The sequence below is a fragment of the Betta splendens genome, chromosome 7, assembly GCF_900634795.4.
Source record: "Betta splendens chromosome 7, fBetSpl5.4, whole genome shotgun sequence".
Classification (NCBI taxonomy): domain Eukaryota; kingdom Metazoa; phylum Chordata; class Actinopteri; order Anabantiformes; family Osphronemidae; genus Betta; species Betta splendens.
In genome coordinates this window covers 3,996,773-4,014,888 of record NC_040887.2, presented here as the reverse complement: position 1 = coordinate 4,014,888, position 18,116 = coordinate 3,996,773, and the positions used below count along the sequence as shown (strand labels likewise).

Genomic DNA, 18,116 nt, shown 5'->3' with positions numbered 1-18,116 from the left:
TTGGTGCTTTTCCACTGCTCTACGAGTGGGTGGGACAGGATTTGGAGCGGAAACTAGAAGCTATTTTTTTGTGAAAATAGCTTATTAACCACAACCAAGCAACATCCTCCTGCCCTCAGCTGAAAGTCACTCGAGACATGCAAACGATAAACGCTCTCTGGTGATGTCACGCAGACATTTTTGCAGGATCTAACTACACACACAATTGCATGAGGAGAAAGTTGTGCCACTTTGTGCCTCCATGTGCGTCCTGTTGGGCTGCCTCATCATTCCTGCCATAAGATGTCAGTATAACACAAAGTGTCACACCTTGGGTGTGGGGGAGGCAGAGGAGGGGCTGCTTAGCTCTTATTACACTGACTCTGATTGTTCTAAAATCATTGTCTCGTTTTAAGACGTTGTCCATCAGTATAGCTACTATAGTATATAGTATATATATAGTATAGTAGTTAGTGTATAACTGTGCACAATTAGCCCACAGGTTTTGCTCTGATTCTATGAGGCATCGTTAGCAGCCTCATTCAGCTCCTTTGGTTTACATGTCTCCTATCACATGGTGCAAACACCTGAGCAGCTGGTATTGAGGCCGCGGGTCCAGTCTTCCTGGCCCACAGTCGTCGTTCTCTTTCCCTGCTCACAACGCAGCGACTGCCCAACACCAGCATCCTCTTAATTTTATGACCTACAGTAGCCTGTTTTGTTTCCGAATAGAAACACACAGAAACCCACACAGTATGTATTAAAATACATTTTATTAAAATCCATACAGTAATTTCAATTGTGTGTCTTAGAGTTATTTTTATTGGGTAGCACATGTTTTTAATGTCACGCTGTAACACAGTCAGAACGCATAACTGAAATAACTTACATTTGGCAAAGTGCAGGGGGACTTTTTCTTTTGTAATCTACAGGACTGGGTGTTAGTAGAGACGGAGATTCTGCTGTGTGGTTCTTCATTATGTACACACTGCTGCACAGCCAGCCGCGGCTTCTCTCTCACCTCCTCAGACACTGGTCAAGACAACAGGGTCACACAGAAAGCGTTAGGAGGATTCCTTATAGGCGGCTGCACACATAGAAACACTAAGACTCGCGTGAGCCCACCTTAAATATAAGACCTGGCCTCCTGCTGGTGCTGCACAGGAGCTGCTGGAGAAACAATTAGCAAAACAGTAGAGTTAAGTGGAGCAAGGATGAGATCCGCTGCAGATTTTCCGTCCAGGCTTATCTGGCTCAGGTTCTGCCCTCGCAGGCCGCTGCTCTGGGCCTGTTGACTCGCGGTAATGTGAAGCGCTTGGCTCCGTGTCACATCATCTGGAGTCATTTTTAGCGACGGCGGCGTGGTGTGATGACATCACCCCCATCCTCCCACGTGAAGGAGGACCCTGTCTGAACGGCCCGTTTTCCCCCGGAGGGGCCTTCCCATGTGAGGCTGCCACCTGCGGGACCGCATCCCGCTGCCTACGGCTTCACTGCACAGGCGCGACCACGTCATCGCTACAGTAAACACTCCGCTCGTAATGTGATCTGCTGTGCATGCAGGTGTGAAGGCACTGAACCCCAGTGGAAGGGGAGCAGGAAGGCGTCTGATCCCATCAGCAGAGCGGTGTGAACACACATGTGCCTGAAGGTCGGCTTTGTAGTGGGCGCGCAGCACAACCACGTCCAGCTGTCAGTGTCAAACACCTTGGACCAGGAAACGCACCAAGACGCTGGAGGACGTTTGACCACAGGTTGTCACCGTGGCCTCATAAACCCAACTATGTGTTTATCTTTGTTTTGCTTCGTGCTCCTTCTTAGGTGCTAAACTTTATAATTACACTGATGGCAAGGCCTCCTGGCGCTGCTTGAAAGTCGACACCACTTAAGCATCTGCACAGCTTAAATAAAACCCCCAGTAAAATGTGAATAGAAAGTTGAAAGCTGTAAAAACAATAGGTTTAGTAGTTCCAGGTGACTGAGTAGTCTTTGGCACATAAACACCTTTAAAACCAGAGCAGGTCATTTACAGGTGGGGGGGGGGGAGTAATGAGGCGTAGGATGGAGGAGGCACAAAGAAGCAGCCATCAGTTTGTCACTGACTCACAACAAACTGAGAGCAGAGCTATGTTCTATGTCATAGTGATGAGACAGTATGAATGCAGGCATAGATGCAGCTTCTTACCTCTTCACATGTTGCTTCATTTGCCTTTGCCGCTGTCTGGCAGAATAACCTCTGTTGGGAAAGAAGTGAGGGTTTGTTTGACTATTCCAATGAGACAGAATGAGCTCTTTCAGCGTTTAAGGCCTCACTGCACGGTGGGCGTGTGCTGTACGCACGTTTGACCTCCAGCTTGCAGGAGATGGTGGCCTCTCCCTGGGCGTTCTTGGCTCTGCAGGTGTACACGCCGCCGTCAAAGCTGCAGGGTTTGCGGATCTCGAGGGAGCAAATGCCCTGACTGGAGATCTGGCGAAACTTGGGGTCATCGCCGATGACCATCTGGTTTTTCAGCCACTCGATCTTTGGCTAGAAGGAATTATTTTTACAGACAAAGGTGAGGCTGTAGTCGTGTTAACCATGTGGCTAATGTCCACCACTTCGGCCCAGACTAAAATAACATCTAGCAGCAGGCCCTGACATTTGTGGTGCCCAAGGAATCCAGTTAACGTTCAGGGCTACACATTCTGCAGGCCTCCTGCTTTAGCATTTAGTCCTGTAAATTGGATCGGACTTGTTTGTCCAGCTCATCCCACTAATGCTCATCTGGATTAAAATTTCTAAATTTGGAGGCAACACTTCAAACTCGTGCTAATAAAATCTTTCCTGGGCCTTTTTAAAACAAAATAGCTATTTGTTCTATTTTAAGAATTTTACTAGGGGTAAAGGTTATTACTACTTCTACTACTGACACTAAAGGAGAGACATTTGTTCGAAAATGGAATATTAAAATAGCTCTGACAACATACAGTACTGCTGTATCGCAGCTTGTCAAACAGTAAAAATTAAGCAGTGCAAAGACACGCCTTCATGGAATCTTCTCCGTTTCCACCATGACGAAAATGAGGGCCACGCTGTTTTCCTAGGCAGCAGACCAAGAACACCTGAGACGTCGGCAGTGCAGGGAGAGCGAACCAACACCTCCAACACGTCAATGACGTGCGTGGTGTTATTTTGCCAGCCAGCAGGTTTTATGTGACACCGTGAGCTGGGTTTCTTATATCATGAGATCATAGTTTGGAGTGTTGTCAGACGGCACCTGGGTCACAAACAGTCTTCCTTAAAAGTACTCACACTCTAATGAAAGAAGTTCTAAGACAACATTAGCTTACTAATACTTTTACAGACATCAGTGTTGAGCACCAGGTTGTTAATTGACCTTGTGCCGATGTCCTGCTGAAGTCAGCATTTATGTTTAAATTTAGCTTCTCAGAGCTGCTAACATAGTCTTATTGATATAAATCTGCTATGTAACAACATCCTCAAAGGGATTAAAGGTTCAGCTGAGTCGGTATCACATTCTAAAGAATATCCATCTACTGGCATGTTTCTGCAGAAGGATGAACTAAACACAGACCAAATGGAAATCCATTCACTCTTGCTTTATCTCCTTCTGATGCTTTCAGGTCCCATCACGCTTCTATGTTTGGGCATCGGCATGAGCGGATGTGACTGGGAGAGAAAGGCAGACTGATAACAGCGCGGCCTTAGGTGGCAAATATAGCGGCTTCACTGCTACAGCAGCGTCTCTCAGCCACCGGAGCACACGTCTTATCAGACCCCGCTCTGTCTTTTGTTGCTCGCTCTCTGCCACTATGTGCAACAGCTCCTTATCAGAAGCAGACAGACAGCTCATCACGCCTCGTGTTGCTCTGCAGGACCAGCCACCGCTGAGCTTGATAAAAGGCCAAGGGCGGCTGAGACGCACTGTATGGTCACATCTAAGGAGCCCTGAGGATGCGGTCAGTCAGACAAGTGTAGAGACACGTTTAACCAGAGCAGTGACATCCTTAAAGTCCACACCGACATTCCAGCTCAGGTTTAGAGCATCGACCTCTATACATATATTTAAAATAGCATATCTTTAAAATTGAATACACGAGAAATACTTAGGACATATCTGGCATTGCTGCCCATAATCACCAGATGTTTCCCTGGGCACTCCTTGTTATGTAAAGTGAGCGTGTGGCCCAGGAGTCAAGGCTCACATTAAAATACTGGCCAATCAGCATGAAGTATAGGTGAGGAACAGTAGGAATGCGCAGTGATGCACTGGCAACAGGTGCTAGACTACTAATAACACAAACAGGGCTGCAGTTATTTACATTACTGATAATTGTTACGTTAGCGTCTTGAATGTTCCTGTTTTGCCCAGAGGCACTAAAACTGCTGATGCACTGCGTGTGTGCCTGACCTTGGGGGAGCCGCGGACGGAACACAGCAGCTTGGTGGTGTAGCCCACGGTGGCAGCGCGGTCGCTCAGCGGCGTGGTGAACTTGGGCGCCTCGCTGAAGTCGTGCTCCGGGTATTCGGGCGGCTTGTAGACGATGCCTGAGAACACACGGCCGAGGGTCACCGGCGAGTAATGCTGCGACCGCGCCTGAGTGTGGATCCAAAAATACGCCTGCGGGAGGTTTGGTAAAAGAAGCGGGACGAGGCGCTAGCCGCGCCCGGCGCTCAGGGTTCATCTTTCTGCCGGCAGCCAGGTCAGAGACAAGGACGGCTGGGCTCGCATGCAACACGTCAGCTTAAAAGAGTGACATGCATCAAGTTCTGCAAGTAAATATAGTATATATACTGCAAACATACATAAGAATGACCTATTGTGTTGCTATTTAGCACAAATATATGACTGATCGAATGTAGGGTGCAGACATAAACACATGAGCGACAGATGAGCACACACGCGTGGTCGTAATGCTGTCAGAGCCTCTTAAAGCTGCTGAGCGGTGGTCAGAGCAGCGACCGTGTTATGAGTGAAACTGTGCCAAGGCCATTCCTGCCTCACACGCTCCAACTTTAACCCGCTCATTAAACTTTAGGCCGCGGCTTGTTTCTGCAGATGTTTCTCTCCTGTACATGTTTGACAAAGACCACCTGTCTTCTGGATGTTGGCCACGTCTTTGGTGACGGCGCTCTTCTCGCTTATGCCCACTTGGTTCTCGGCGAACACCCTGAAGGAGTACGAGTTGCCCATGATGAGGTCGGAGACGGTGGCGCTGAGCCTGTGGTAGTGTTCCAGCACCGTGAACCACTCCTGGAGGAGGCGAGCCATCACAAATGATCAATATGTTATTCCGCTATAAACCTAGCTTAGCTTCGTAGTTAGCATGAGAAGGAGACAAGCGATCACAAATGATCACTAGGTTATTTTGCTATAAACATAGCTTAGCTTCGTAGTTAGCACGAGAAGGAGACAAGCGATCACAAATGATCACTAGGTTACTTTGCTATAAACCTAGCTTAGCTTCGTAGTTAGCATGAGACGGAGACAAGCGATCACAAATGATCACTAGGTTATTTTGCTATAAACCTAGCTTAGCTTCGTAGTTAGCACGAGAAGGAGACAAGCGATCACAAATGATCACTAGGTTATTTTGCTTTAAACCTAGCTTAGCTTCGTAGTTAGCAGTATGTGATGGATTACGGCCCATACTCCAGTCTTCCTGTCGGCCTTCTGGACCGTGTATCCAGTGATGTCCGTGTTGCCGTTATCCTTGGGAAGAGTCCACTCCAGAGCAGCGTTGAAACCCCAGGTGTCCACCAGCTTCACGCTGGCAGGAGGACCGGGCCGCTCTGAGGAGACACGCTGCTGTCAGGTATCACATGCTACTTGGAGGATGGACGGCCGGCCGGTGCGACTCACCCACGATCTGAAGGGTGATGGCGGCTTTGTCTTCAAAGCTGTCCACTTTAACGGTCATCTCGTAAACGCCAGAGTCCTCCCTCTCGGCGGTGCGGATGAACAAGATGCTGTCCTTGTCGGTGTTCCTGACGTTGACCCGCTTTGAGTCCACCGGCCGGCCGTCTTTGAGCCACGACACCGCGGGCTTTGGTTTTCCCTGTGGGAGAAAGACGGGGCACAGGAAGAAAGAGCGTCCAGACCACGTGTTTCGTAAAGTATACGCTGTGTGTACATGTACGTGCTGCTTACAAGGAAGGGGATGACCAAGTTGATCTGCTCTCCGACCTTCTTGATGTAGCGTGATCTGAGAACGCGAGGCAGGCGGATCTTGGGACGGTCTGAAAACCATGTCAAGCATGTTTATATTTCTGCTAAATACATTTACGCACCGGGTCTGAATGAAAGGATCTTTATCATTTTTATAACATACTGTACAGTGAGGCGTAGATGTACAGGCTAGTTGCACTGAGTCTTAGTAGGACATTGCTGTAGAAGAGCCAGTTTGAAAAGAGCAGTATCTGGGCAGAGGGTGGTGAAAGAGTCACAGTCTGCCTCCAGCAGCACCCGAAATAGCTCCGGCGACCAGAGGGTCCGGGATGCAGTCGGACACGTGCGCCTCCGTGTCGCGTACAAACAGCAGCAGGACGATGTCATCGCTTTGAGCTGACTGGGTGATCACAACAACTTAACTCCCAATGCACGAGCTGTGAAGCAGGGAACAGGGGGGAAACAGCCTCACCCCACGTCCCCACTCGCTGCGCTGGATGGTTTCATTCAGGCCAGGTGCTAAGCGTCGCTCACATGTTTCTGCAAAGGCAGCAAATGTCTGAAAATCCCTGGGGCTTACGTGATACAGAACACCATCAAGCCTGAGGCTGCCCTCCTTCACCCCATTTCTCCTCTGTCACTCCGAGCGCCCTCAGTATCTCCCTCCCTCTATCTCCTGTCCATCTTCATTTCACTGCCACGCCCTCTCACATCTCTGGGTTCATGCTCCTAACATCAGCTCGCCACTATCGCGTCCCCTGATGATCGGGCCTGACTCTAGAGTTGGCTCGAACACTAATCCCTGCTAATCAGCACACTTCCCCAAAACAATCCATCATCTGTCTTTGGCTCTGGATAAAGTGTCTTTGTGGGGCTTCAGCATATGCAGCACAGTGTGTCTTTCCTTTCCTTTCCACATGCACGTCTGCTCGGGACAGTGTGCGACTGACTCACTGCAGAACTTAACCCTCCCATCAACGCATGCGGCTCAAACAATCAGGCTCATGTTTCGCTCCCCATCACTTCTGGTCGCGGTGCCAGTGAGGTTTCCTGTTTGCTCTCCGCAGCCTAAAGCCCCCCACCAGGAAATGGGCTCTACAGACAGTAAGCCGTCCTGGGGCAGCTCAGGTCGCACCACAGAGGTGAGAGTCGGCGTGGAACAAATGAAAATTCACCAGAAAAGATAAACACATACAGTAAATGAGGACGGCGTGACACAAACTAAACCTGTGTTCTGGAACAAGCACTGCAGCTACTGTATCTGTGCATGTTTCTTCTGTCTCCTTGTAACATGAAACCTGCAAATCTACTGAGGAGCTGAACTCGTGAAAGCATGATGTACAGCTAATGAAAGCACTTGTCAGCGCCACGGGGACTGATGGGTGTACATCTGTGAAGTCCATCTCAGGGCCCAGCAGTCCACGCCACCTCTGCCTCCGTTGTTGCAACATGAGTATTTTAAGGATAGGTCATAAGTTACAACTCTCAGAGAGCGCCTGATAAATGGCCTGGAGACGGACGTGTCCATTATTTACCTTCACCTGAGCCGGGACTATCTCAGAGGCATTAAAGGACAGGAATGCTCTTGTATCAGCCAAGACGATGGCTCCTTCCAGACGCCTTTGAGTGTGGTGTTTGTGGAATGACTCACCAGCAATCTCACGAACCGGCACGGGCTCAGCGAGCGCCGCGGCTTCGCTGCGGCCGCCGGCGTTGACGGCCACCACGCGCACGCGCAGCAGGTCGCCGCTCGTCAGGTTCTTGATGCAGTAGCGGTTGGCTTGAGTCGGCTCCTCGTTGGCCACAGCCCAGTCCGATGCTGCAGGGAAAATGCAGAGAGCGATTGCTTCTTTATTTCCTCACCTGTTGGCAGGTTTGCACACACCCTGCCCATAATGAGTCTCCACTGGCTGCCGTGATGAGACCCAAAAGGGCACGCGGTCATCTGAGCAAACAAGCTCTTCTAAAAGCGGCGTCGGGAGATAGAGTGACAGCCGGGGAAGTGCCGCCGCCCGTATACGGCCTGACGCTCCGGAGACAGGTGAAATCACACATGCGTACATACAATACACACACATGCACACACTCACTGCCGTCCTTGCAGTACTCGATGATGTATCCATCCAGGCCGGCGTCTCCGAGGGTCTCGGGCGTTTTCCACTTAATGGTGAGGCTGGAGTCGTTCACATCCTCCACACACACAGCCAGAGGAGCGCTGGTGGGGACTGAAGGATGAGCAAGCACTTATTATCACTTGTATTATTATTGTCATCACTATTATTATCAGAAAACAGTGAAAAGACAAAATGTTTTGATAAATTTGTGGAATTTAGAAATTGTATGATCTTTCAATATACCTTGGGTGTAATAATAAACCCATCACCTGAAAAGACTCGATTGAATGGGAATGTAGCATCGGTTATTTTAATGCAGGGCCCAGCGGAGCATCGGAGCATGAGTGTTGGCATTACCTGCAGGAGGAGGGGGCGTGGGGGCCCTGGGTGGCTCCTCAACTACAACAGCTTCCGCAGGAGCAGCTGGCGTTGAACAAGCAAGATGTTAATCGTTTTAGCAACACGAGCAGCAAAGCCCTGATAAGCCCAGAATACTGTTCCCCTGACATTTCTCTTTTTAAAACTTCTTTAATTGGACTAGATCAAATTCAGATGTGCTGCTGCACTGGAAGTGATGCAGAGCACTTCAATGTTTTGTGATGACTCTAATTTGTCCTCACAGGTTGATGGATAACATTGTGCAGGAGCAGCTGAAGCGGAGGCAGTAGTGTTAGAATGCCAGTAACTAGTAACCTGCGTTACTGCAGGGAACCAGTGGGCATCAACCTAACTCGATTGCGGCATCGACACTGAAGCAAGCAGCCGATAGGACGGGCCTGAGCCAGAACCAGAACATGGACCATATGTGGAGCACACAAACACACAGCGTGAGTTACAGTTTGTTGGTGAGGACCACCTGTGGTGTACGTTCACTGACTGTGTGACTGAGCTGTCACATCGGCCGCCTCCTTGAAGGCTGCGGCACCAACTGAAGGTCGAGGTGACATGTTGGCGTCAGCGGGAAATAAATAACAGAGGGACACAGACGGACATCCCAGACGAGAGGAAGGAGCTCCTGTGAAACTGTAGCTACTGATATGACTGCTGGTGCAGGGAAATGGGCCATGGGTCATGTTTAGTATGAGGGATGAAGCTACTGGGAAGCAAATTACTGTATCTGTGATTATTGGTAATATGTTTACAGCCTATAAAAACATTTGAAGCCAAAGACACCATGAAAAAACAACCTAATGTTGCTACAATCTCCATCTCTAACATGGAAGCACTAAGCCTCACCGAAATCATGCACAAACTAATAAAGCTGAACTCTAAATAAAAGTCTAAATGTCATTATTTTGTGACGTTCTTCTTCTCTGCGCATCCTTTATGCTCCTGGTACCTGGTGCGCTCTCTTCAGCCGCGGGCGCTCCCTCCGTTGCGGCGGCGGGCGGTGCTTCCTCCGGGGCAGGCGGAGCTGCCGGCGCCGGTGCCTCGGGGGCGGCGGCGTCCACGGGTGGAGCTTCCGCAGGTGTTTCCGCAGGTGGCGTGTCTTTCGGAGCAGGCTGGGGTTCGGGTTCTGGTTCGGGCTGCGGTGCCTTCTCCGCAGCCTTCTTGGCCGGAGACTTCTTGATGGGCGCGGGTTTTCCGGGCATCGTGCTCACGCAACTCCAGTCTTCTGCGTGAATCAGCCCTGCGCGTCTTATGTACAGGGGGGTGGGGGGTGCGGGTGGGCTTGCAGGCTACTCCACCCATTCCATGTCCCCTCCCCACTTCAGTCCCATCCTTTTTCCTCCGAGGCTCTACAGTCAGGGCCACTCCAGGCTGGTTACAATGCAAATATTACGTGAGGCTAAATAAAAATGGCGCCTCCTACTGGACAAGATGGAAACAGACAACCAGGACAGGGAGTGATGTAAAGAATGGCATGACTTTATTGACTCCATTGTTTAATGTTAGACATATGGGATTTGATGTGGTTCTAGAGACATGCCATACAACCCTTAGCCCCCACTTTAAGCCAAGCGCTCCCTCCTGCTGGAGGATGACAGTAAAACCAGCATGTGCACAGGGCTGCGCCATCTCTTAAGTCTCAACACTCCGTTAGTGATTGTTGTCGCAGATGCACTGACTACAGTATTTACAGTGTTTACAACCGTGACTTCATGTACAAAAGAGAAAGAAAAGTTTACAAATATCCGCGTAAGAAAAAAACGAATGTCTGCTCGTTTTCAGGAGGTACGCTCTTAAAAACAATATTAAAAAACCTCCGTTGATAAGGATTCGGATCGGTAGGTCCAAGAAAGGAAAACTTTGGGAACACACCAGGGTACACGCGCATCCACAGTTCGCCTCAAGGCAACTCCTCACAGGTCACACAAGCAGCCTAGTCATGATACACATTCTCATCTACTGCAGCTTCAACCGACTCGCACGTCACCTCCACTATCAGCCCAGGACCCGAATCCATGAACCAACCGCTGAACCGGATCTGGGCGTCGAGGTGAAGACATGAAAGCGAGGCGACATCAGAGCAGGTGGGAGGAACTGATGCCGTTTCCTCTAAATCGAGGCCTCTATGTGGTAGATTATAGCAGCTTGGAAGCAGCTGTAGGCCAAACTGTATTTCAGGCACAGATAAACTTAGGCATCATGTCTCTACTTTCAACCAGCACCGTGTTTGGAAAGTCGAGTAACGTCTGGACAGAACATGGCAGTTTGAGGTACTTCAGGGTCACGACGGAACAGAGCTGAGAAGTTTGGGAAAGTCTCGGCTACCTGCACCTTCCTCCTCCTGCCTCTCCTTCAGCACATGAGCATAAATACTCTGTGATCCAACATGTATCATGTGCAAACTGATAAAGACATGAAATGAGTGGATGTCACATACAAATGAGGTTTAACCATTCTTACACCCAGCGCCCAGTCTTACTGTAACTCTTAAATGTATGTGTGAGAAAGGAAGTAAGTCCTGCTCTTCAAAACGATAGAAAGAGGAAGATGAATGTTGTATTTGTGCATCTCTATCACTTGATGACAACTTCTTCACTGGTCTTCCCCACATCCTCATGACTCAGAGTCATCTAACAGCCCCGTGGTGCCTGCGGCCGATGGTAAACGGCATGATCGGTTTAGCAGGTGATGGTATTTACTGTATACACACACAAAGTTGACCCAGTATAAAATCTTACAAAATCAAGATTTTCAAAGCTGTATCATGTTGTTTTTAAACCAGTATGTAAATACAGAATATACTTAAGCATAGGCAGAAATGGCAGGCAGGCTAGGTAGACAAGCAGGTCTTAATTTAGTTTTCTTTTAGATACAGAATGTTCAGAGTTGGATCAGTGTACACGTCCGGTGTTATGATATTATATTACGTATATATTACGGCAATATTCCACCAGATATCGAGTCACTCGTTTTCTGTACAGCTTGAGCCTGAAGCGGATTCGCTGCTCAGTTCCTTTTTCACCCATGCATGTTACTCTTACAGCTTCACAGTTATGGTATCTGATCCATGATGAATTTCTCTGAATGAAAAACACGATGAGAAAAACAAAAAAAACAAGCCTTCTAGGCTGTTGTCATAGTTGTTATTTTACTGACTGAGCACCTTTAATAAAGACAGAAATCTCACCAGGAGAGCGTAGATGCAGGCGTCAGGGTGTGTTACCACCCGGAGGAAATACTAATGAACTGCACCGTTTGGCCACACTGACAGTCTCTCATTGGACACACGTCCAACTTAAATCCTATAACCACAAGTATAAAATAAAGTGCATTTTGTTGTCGTGGTGGAGCGATGGTCCTACTATTTACTTGCGAGGTGAATTTCTTTCTGAAAAAAGCACATGCCTTCAAAAAAACAGGAAGCACCGGAAGTAAATAAAAAGACAAGTAGGAGGACTGATGGGTCTGGATCAATAGGATTATAGGTAGTATTTGACATCATACTAACCAGTTACCATGCATTTGCAACTCAACTGAGGGCAGGGATGAGACTAATGAATCTCTTTCCCTGACGTGATCATCACAGCTTGAAAGCAGGTTAATCATCTTTCCGACGTTTCCAGAACACAGCGAACCCTTTGTCCATAATTTACTCTCTCTGTTGATCCTCTGACATTTACACTTCTCTTTGTAACTGCTCACTGAGCACACGGTAAAATTTATTGTGGAGTCTTTAAAGTCTCGTCAGGACTGCCGTTGCCGTGTCAGCCATATTAAAGAGATTCCACTGGCTGTGGTCCTCAGAGTGTGGCCTGCAGAGTGGGATCCAGGCAGCCTTCCCGCTCTGGAGACTCTATGTAGTTGGCCGACTCCTGGAGCTTCAGCAGCATGGCCATCTGGGAACGACGCAGGCAGGTCAACACATTGGTCCCATTTCATCGGGTTGTACAATCAGCAGGACACCGAGGACAGTATGGACCTCGCCATCTCACTCACCAGTGGGTCTGACTCCAACGTGCTTGGTGGAGGGGTGTCTTTGGGGGGCTTCTTGTCCTCGCTGAGGGGACCTATGGTGGGGGGAGGCAGGTGAAAGAGCCTGGCCTGGTCCTGCTGTGCATTGGGCCAAGGGAGGGTTCCTCGCACCCAGTCCACTGGATCCTCCCATACGGCCTTCTGCCCGTGGACCTGAGGGGTCAGACAGGAATGCACAGGGTGTAACACAGCACAACAATAGGAAAAGGCTCTCAGTTTCTAATCATGTAGCGTTGGTGTGTGTTCACCTTGATGCCGTCTTTGGCTCCCTCCTGCAGGTACGGTATAATGGAGTGGTTCCACAGGTCAATAAACCACTGCCTGAACTCTGACACCGACACTGGGCATGACAGGAAGAAGCATGGACCTTTGGGAGGCAAAGAGTTCCGTTACTCGCTGTCAGAGAAACGCGACCCGTGTTTTCTACCTTACTGTAAGTGGATCGTACCTATGAGAAAGTCTGAAGTGCCGTGTTTTTCCAGGAACGTGTGGAGGTGGTACCAGAGCTGAGGGACCCAGTCCAGCACACGGAGAAGCGCTTGGTGGCGCGTTGAGTCGTGCTCTCCCTCCTGGTAGGCCTCGGCAGCTTTACGATGCAGGTACCGCAGCAAGAACCCGTTGGCCGGTTCCACGTTGTTAGAGAACATCACCATCCTGTGACCCAACCCAGAAACAGGTCACTCACACAGCAGATTCCCTTTGCATTTATTAATATAATGCAAGAGGACGCTAGCAAAGGTTCCCTGGGTTCGAGCTCACCTGAAGCTCAGGTGAAGGCTGTGGTTCGACGTCATCTTCACCGGCTGATTGGTCGTTCCAATGATGTAAGGACTGAAACACGCACGGCGGAAATCTGTTTATTTTCGTGAAAATATGGGATTTTAAAGTCAGACACTAACTGTTTGAAGAGACTCACCATTTGTGATGCTTGCAAGTGAGCGCCCCATTAACGAGCTCAGTGATGGCTCCCGAATCGCTGATGTCGTCGATGATCACAACCAGAGGCACCTCTCCCCCGCTCTGTCTGTCGATCTGATTCGCTAGATTGGACAGATACAGCTGCAGCTCCTGAAACCACAGACACATGAGCCGATTACGGACGAAGCTCGGGGAATAATGAGAAATAAAAAGCTGAAGCTCCTGCTGTCGGACCTTTGGCGTCTGACGATGCATGTTGAAGGTGACGGCGGCGCTGCGCCCCTGCAGACCCGACTCGTGCTCCGCCTCCGACGTCTCCGCCCGGCTGCGGTGCAGGAGGTAGTGGGCCAGGCGCTGAGCCAGGTAGGTCTTTCCCGTCCCACTGGGCCCAGACAGAACCAGACGCCTGTGTTTAAGCAGCAGGCTGATGTAATGCAGCATCATGGGCTTAGGAATCAGAGTCTCAAACACCAGGGAGTCCACACATTTTTCTCTGAGACCTAGAAAGAGGAAGACACAGGATCAGCATCTTTATTAGGCACAATAAACAATAAATACATACAAACTAGCAGAGGAAGCAACAATTGCCGCTTCCAGTCGGGCTCACTAACCTTTCAACGTCACAAAGACTTGAGCAGAGCCACTGCTGAGGCAGCGGTGAGGGGAGGACTGGGGTTTCTCTCCTCCTATCACCCTCAGCCCTGCCTGGCTCAGCTGATAGGCGTGTAAAGAGTCTCTGGAGAGACCCAGACTGGCCGTCGGGTCCACCTGAGTTAGGTAATCCTGGTGAACATGTGAAAGGACCATTAGTTAAATGACCTATTCATACCAGTAACCTTTACTTTGAAGGGTCTTCTTACTTTGAAGGTCTTTGCTATGAGAGAGTCCAGACAGGCCCAGTCGGTTCTTGCCCCGACCAGCACCGAGCCTAGGTAATAGTCCTGTTGCTGCTTACCGTCCTACACAGAGAGAGGAACTGTTCAGCTTTAAGATGCTGAGGTTATTCTCTTATGGCGTTCAGACCTGTGGGAGGTTTACCTCTGCTCGATCCACGCGAACCAGAACCCGTGCAGACACAGAATCCCGCTGAGACGACGCACTTGACTGCACGTCCACTGGGCACGCGTCTGAAAGAGGAGGAAGACGACGTGAAGGGCAAAAAGAAACGCCTGCGAGGTGACCGTCGGTTCATGTTCTGTTCGTGGCGTACCTGGTTCTTTACAGTCATTCAGACTGAGGCTGAAGGACTTCGTGAGCGACATGCTCACCGGCTGCCTCAGTGACGGCCCCAGAAGAGAAGCCAGACCCGACGGCTGGGAGGTGGACGCGGTGGGACCAGATCCACTCAGGCAGCCCTGACTGCCCGTTTTCAAATGGTCATTCTCCGCCTTCAAGTTCTCCACAGTCGACTAGAACACATTTAGGTGAAAACCATAAGTCTGACGTGCTTTTATTGTGAAGGTCCCTTTGTCTGCTTTAGGTAAACAAACCTGCATGTTGTTCATGGCTTCTCTGAGTTGCTCCAGTTGATGAGCAGAGTTTAAGGCCTCCAGTCGGATGTCGGTCAGCTCCCGCTCCTTCACCCAGAGTTCTGAGCGTAGATCTGACACGGCCGTTTCCTCACCTTCCCCCTCTTCTGTGGTCTCCATGATCCTGGAGGGGAGAGAGAGTAACGATCAGAGCCAGGCACCAGCTGCGGACCGGACTCGGCGCTGCAATAAGACGCGTGGAACCTACACAGAGGACGTGGCAGAAACAGAGGTTTTGAGGGAAGACGGCTCGCTCTCTCCTCCGTCTCCCCCCTCGTGAGCCATCTTTGGGGAGTTGGGAGCCGAGGAGTCTGGAGTGGCGATTTCCTCAATGTCCGAGTAGGTTTTGGAGCCTTTTTTGATGCTGAATGCCTTGTTGAAGGAATTCCTTAGCTATAAAGGAACAGAGAAGCAGAGAGACTATAATTTACTGTAATCAAGAAAAAGAGGGTGGTATTAGAATTGTTAATTTGACACATGCTAAACATTACAGGAATAGTTTATTATTTTACACTCTTTCCTTTGCAAAAGTGAAATTTGTTGTTCTAACATTGAAGGTGTTCAATCTTTGGCATAAATCAAATGAGCATATTCCCAAAAATGACAAACTATTCCTTTAAGCTTTTGGTCGTTTGTATGAGTCACAGTCAGTGCTTGTGAATGAAGCTTTAGTTCCCAGCTGTGGGTGAGTGAGGGTTATGCCTGTAAAGCCACAGTGCTGACTGCAGATCTTTAGACCTTATTCTGACACATAATAACGCAAATAAACTTTGATAAGTCAGCTGTGGTGAGTGTCATGTCTGCTGATTGCCACTCTGCAACTGAAGTACAGCCACCCATTCTAATGAAATAGTCACAGCCGATCAGAAGCGTCGCAGGTGAATCAGCAGAGACGTGGGGCACGTTAGGATTCATGTTGTCCATCATGCTGTACGACAGAATAAGGACACAACGCACTCACCTCAAAGACCTAAAGCACCACAATAACACAACAGAGGAGGAAAGACTGGTCATACTAACGGAGGAGAAGGGACTGAACAGACAAACGCCACGCTGCGACCTGGCGCCTGCTCTCAGTGCTCTTACCCAGCTTTTCTTCTTCTTTTTCTTGGCGTCCTGGTCCTTAAAGCTGCCGACGCTCGACATGCTGGTCAGGCTGTTCAGACTCGAGATGCTCTCACACGAGTTCTGACGTCGAATTCGCACGTCTGGAAGACAAGACGAGTCAACGTCAAACCACAGGCAGATGTGCAGGGAGAGACGTCGGCCGGCCGCGCTCCAAACCTTTCATGTTGTCTGGGTTGTTTAAGGCTCCGTGTATCACTGCCTGCGCTTCTTCATTCTTGGACTTCAGAGCCTCAATAGTCTCCCGCAGCTCCAACAGCTCCGAGTCCTGCACAGACGTTTCATTTCAAATGCCAGACTTGAGTTGGGGTGTTTCAAGAGTTGTGTAACCTTCATTATTATGATGCAGCAAACCCTGTCAATATGAAAAGACTAAAAGTCCGAACAATTATTACACATTTGCCATTGTTAGAGAAATTGTCAATTCCCTTTGTACTTCTAAAATAAAAGACACACAATCAGTTGAGAACTTCTTCAGGATTTCACTTGCAAGGAGTTTACAGCAACTTTCTCTCACTGAAGAAAAGTACTGCTCATCATATGGTTGGTTTCCACCCGGGGAGGTGCATGGTCACAGTGCATGGGAAAATATTTCCTGCACCAAGCACATCAGATAAGCCACACACAGGTACTCCCTATTCTTGCAGAGCAGGAGGGAGAAAACTTCTGAGGACATCAAGGTCACAGCAAATAATGTTTTAATGATTAACATGCAGTATATTTTCAACTGCCATTTCTTTATATTCATAATAAACACATGAATCTATTGCCAGGCTGTTTTATGAAGCGGGTTCTGCTGTTGTTTCAGGGAAGCTGTGCATTCGGCTCACAGACCTGCTTGACTTGATCCCCTTCTTGACTTTAGCGGTTCAAAAGGACAGAAAGTCCGAAACAACAGAGCCTCTCTGTGCTGCAAACTGTGCACTACAATCGATCTGACTCGGCACTAAGTGGATCTGCCCGGTCCGTCTCCTCAAGAGGCCGCGCTGCACAGGTCAGTGCCCTGGCACAGACAACAAAGGCTCGAGGAGCGGTCTAGACGGGGCTTTTTAGCCGGAGCAGCAAAGCATGAAGGCTCACTTTTTGGACACACGAGAGCACACTGAACACCGCCTTGGGCGCTGATCGGTTTATTCGCACCGAAACAGATACAAAGGCAGAGGAATGCAGGAATGCGATGTCCGCTGTGTGCACTTGAAGCTTATCGCTGGCCTGAAGTCAGGTTTTTCTCTTTACGCCTGACCCGCTGTCCCTGCACAAACTGGGCTGCAGCCCGGGCCTCTAACCTATATTCAGCCTCTCACCCGAGGCTGAGATCAAAGGCATCTTTTAGCACGAACGCTGGCCCGTCTGGAGAGCGGGCCGCGACAGTGGAATGCAGCTGGAGTCCAGGGCTGCGTGCGACTCCAAGTGTGGATGTGACAAGTGCTTTTACCTTCTGCTCGTGGCTAAACGACAGCGTCTGGAGCCGGGTCGTCATCAGCGCCAAGCTTTGCTCGAAGGCAGCCACCAGGTTGGCCTGTTGGGGGAAAGCGGACCAAATCACTGGCTGTGAAATCGATATCGCCTTAAATCTTTATTAGTGCAGCTGTGCAAAGCAGGAAATCTGCCGATTCGCTGGCGTTCTTAAGTTTGACTTTTCTACAAGGCGCCAGAAACCTAATAACACGCAAAAGCTGAACGGGACGTCTCCTGTGGAAAATTCACCTCCTCCCTAATCTCTCTCTCTCACATCCACCTCAGAGGAGGAAAGGAAAATTACTTTCCATTCTCGTCTATAGAGGCCATTAATACAGTCAAATAATGGATTCAGCGCAGCCATTAATCCAGCACTTTATCAGGCTAAGGTCTATGTAGCG

The 18,116-nt window shown here is 49.3% G+C and overlaps 2 protein-coding genes across 5 annotated transcripts in view; both read right to left on the bottom strand.

Annotated features, from left to right (window-relative positions):
- Positions 1-732: 732 nt before the first annotated feature.
- Positions 733-10,023, bottom strand: mybpha (myosin binding protein Ha). 3 transcript variants are annotated; one of them, XM_029157644.3, is made up of 13 exons: positions 9,603-10,023; positions 8,621-8,686; positions 8,240-8,374; positions 7,801-7,968; positions 6,132-6,220; positions 5,844-6,039; positions 5,634-5,773; positions 5,075-5,234; positions 4,392-4,528; positions 2,320-2,506; positions 2,165-2,215; positions 1,105-1,149; positions 733-1,011 (listed from the first exon to the last, which is right to left on the bottom strand). In XM_029157644.3, the coding sequence occupies exons 1-11, from the start codon at positions 9,853-9,855 to the stop codon at positions 2,181-2,183; spliced, it is 1,566 nt and encodes a 521-aa protein (XP_029013477.1). In that variant the 5' UTR covers positions 9,856-10,023; the 3' UTR covers positions 733-1,011; positions 1,105-1,149; positions 2,165-2,180. The 3 variants fall into 3 exon arrangements, with proteins under 3 accessions (XP_029013477.1, XP_029013478.1, XP_029013479.1); XM_029157645.3 differs by having other exon boundaries at positions 1,105-1,146; XM_029157646.3 differs by lacking the exon at positions 8,621-8,686.
- Positions 10,024-10,111: 88 nt separating this feature from the next.
- The window catches only part of LOC114859476 (neuron navigator 1-like), a 53,219-nt gene continuing 45,214 nt past the window's right edge, over positions 10,112-18,116 (bottom strand). For both annotated transcript variants that reach the window (XM_055510571.1, XM_041071632.2), the window contains exons 15-30: positions 17,693-17,776; positions 16,417-16,525; positions 16,219-16,340; positions 15,341-15,525; positions 15,094-15,256; positions 14,814-15,012; positions 14,642-14,730; positions 14,464-14,562; positions 14,215-14,386; positions 13,838-14,103; positions 13,602-13,753; positions 13,445-13,516; positions 13,134-13,339; positions 12,934-13,052; positions 12,650-12,838; positions 10,112-12,549 (exon numbers count right to left, since the gene is read on the bottom strand). In XM_055510571.1, coding sequence (XP_055366546.1) covers positions 12,454-12,549; positions 12,650-12,838; positions 12,934-13,052; positions 13,134-13,339; positions 13,445-13,516; positions 13,602-13,753; positions 13,838-14,103; positions 14,215-14,386; positions 14,464-14,562; positions 14,642-14,730; positions 14,814-15,012; positions 15,094-15,256; positions 15,341-15,525; positions 16,219-16,340; positions 16,417-16,525; positions 17,693-17,776 — 2,322 coding nt within the window. In that variant the 3' untranslated portion in view covers positions 10,112-12,453. The remainder of the gene's footprint in view (positions 12,550-12,649; positions 12,839-12,933; positions 13,053-13,133; positions 13,340-13,444; positions 13,517-13,601; positions 13,754-13,837; positions 14,104-14,214; positions 14,387-14,463; positions 14,563-14,641; positions 14,731-14,813; positions 15,013-15,093; positions 15,257-15,340; positions 15,526-16,218; positions 16,341-16,416; positions 16,526-17,692; positions 17,777-18,116) is intronic.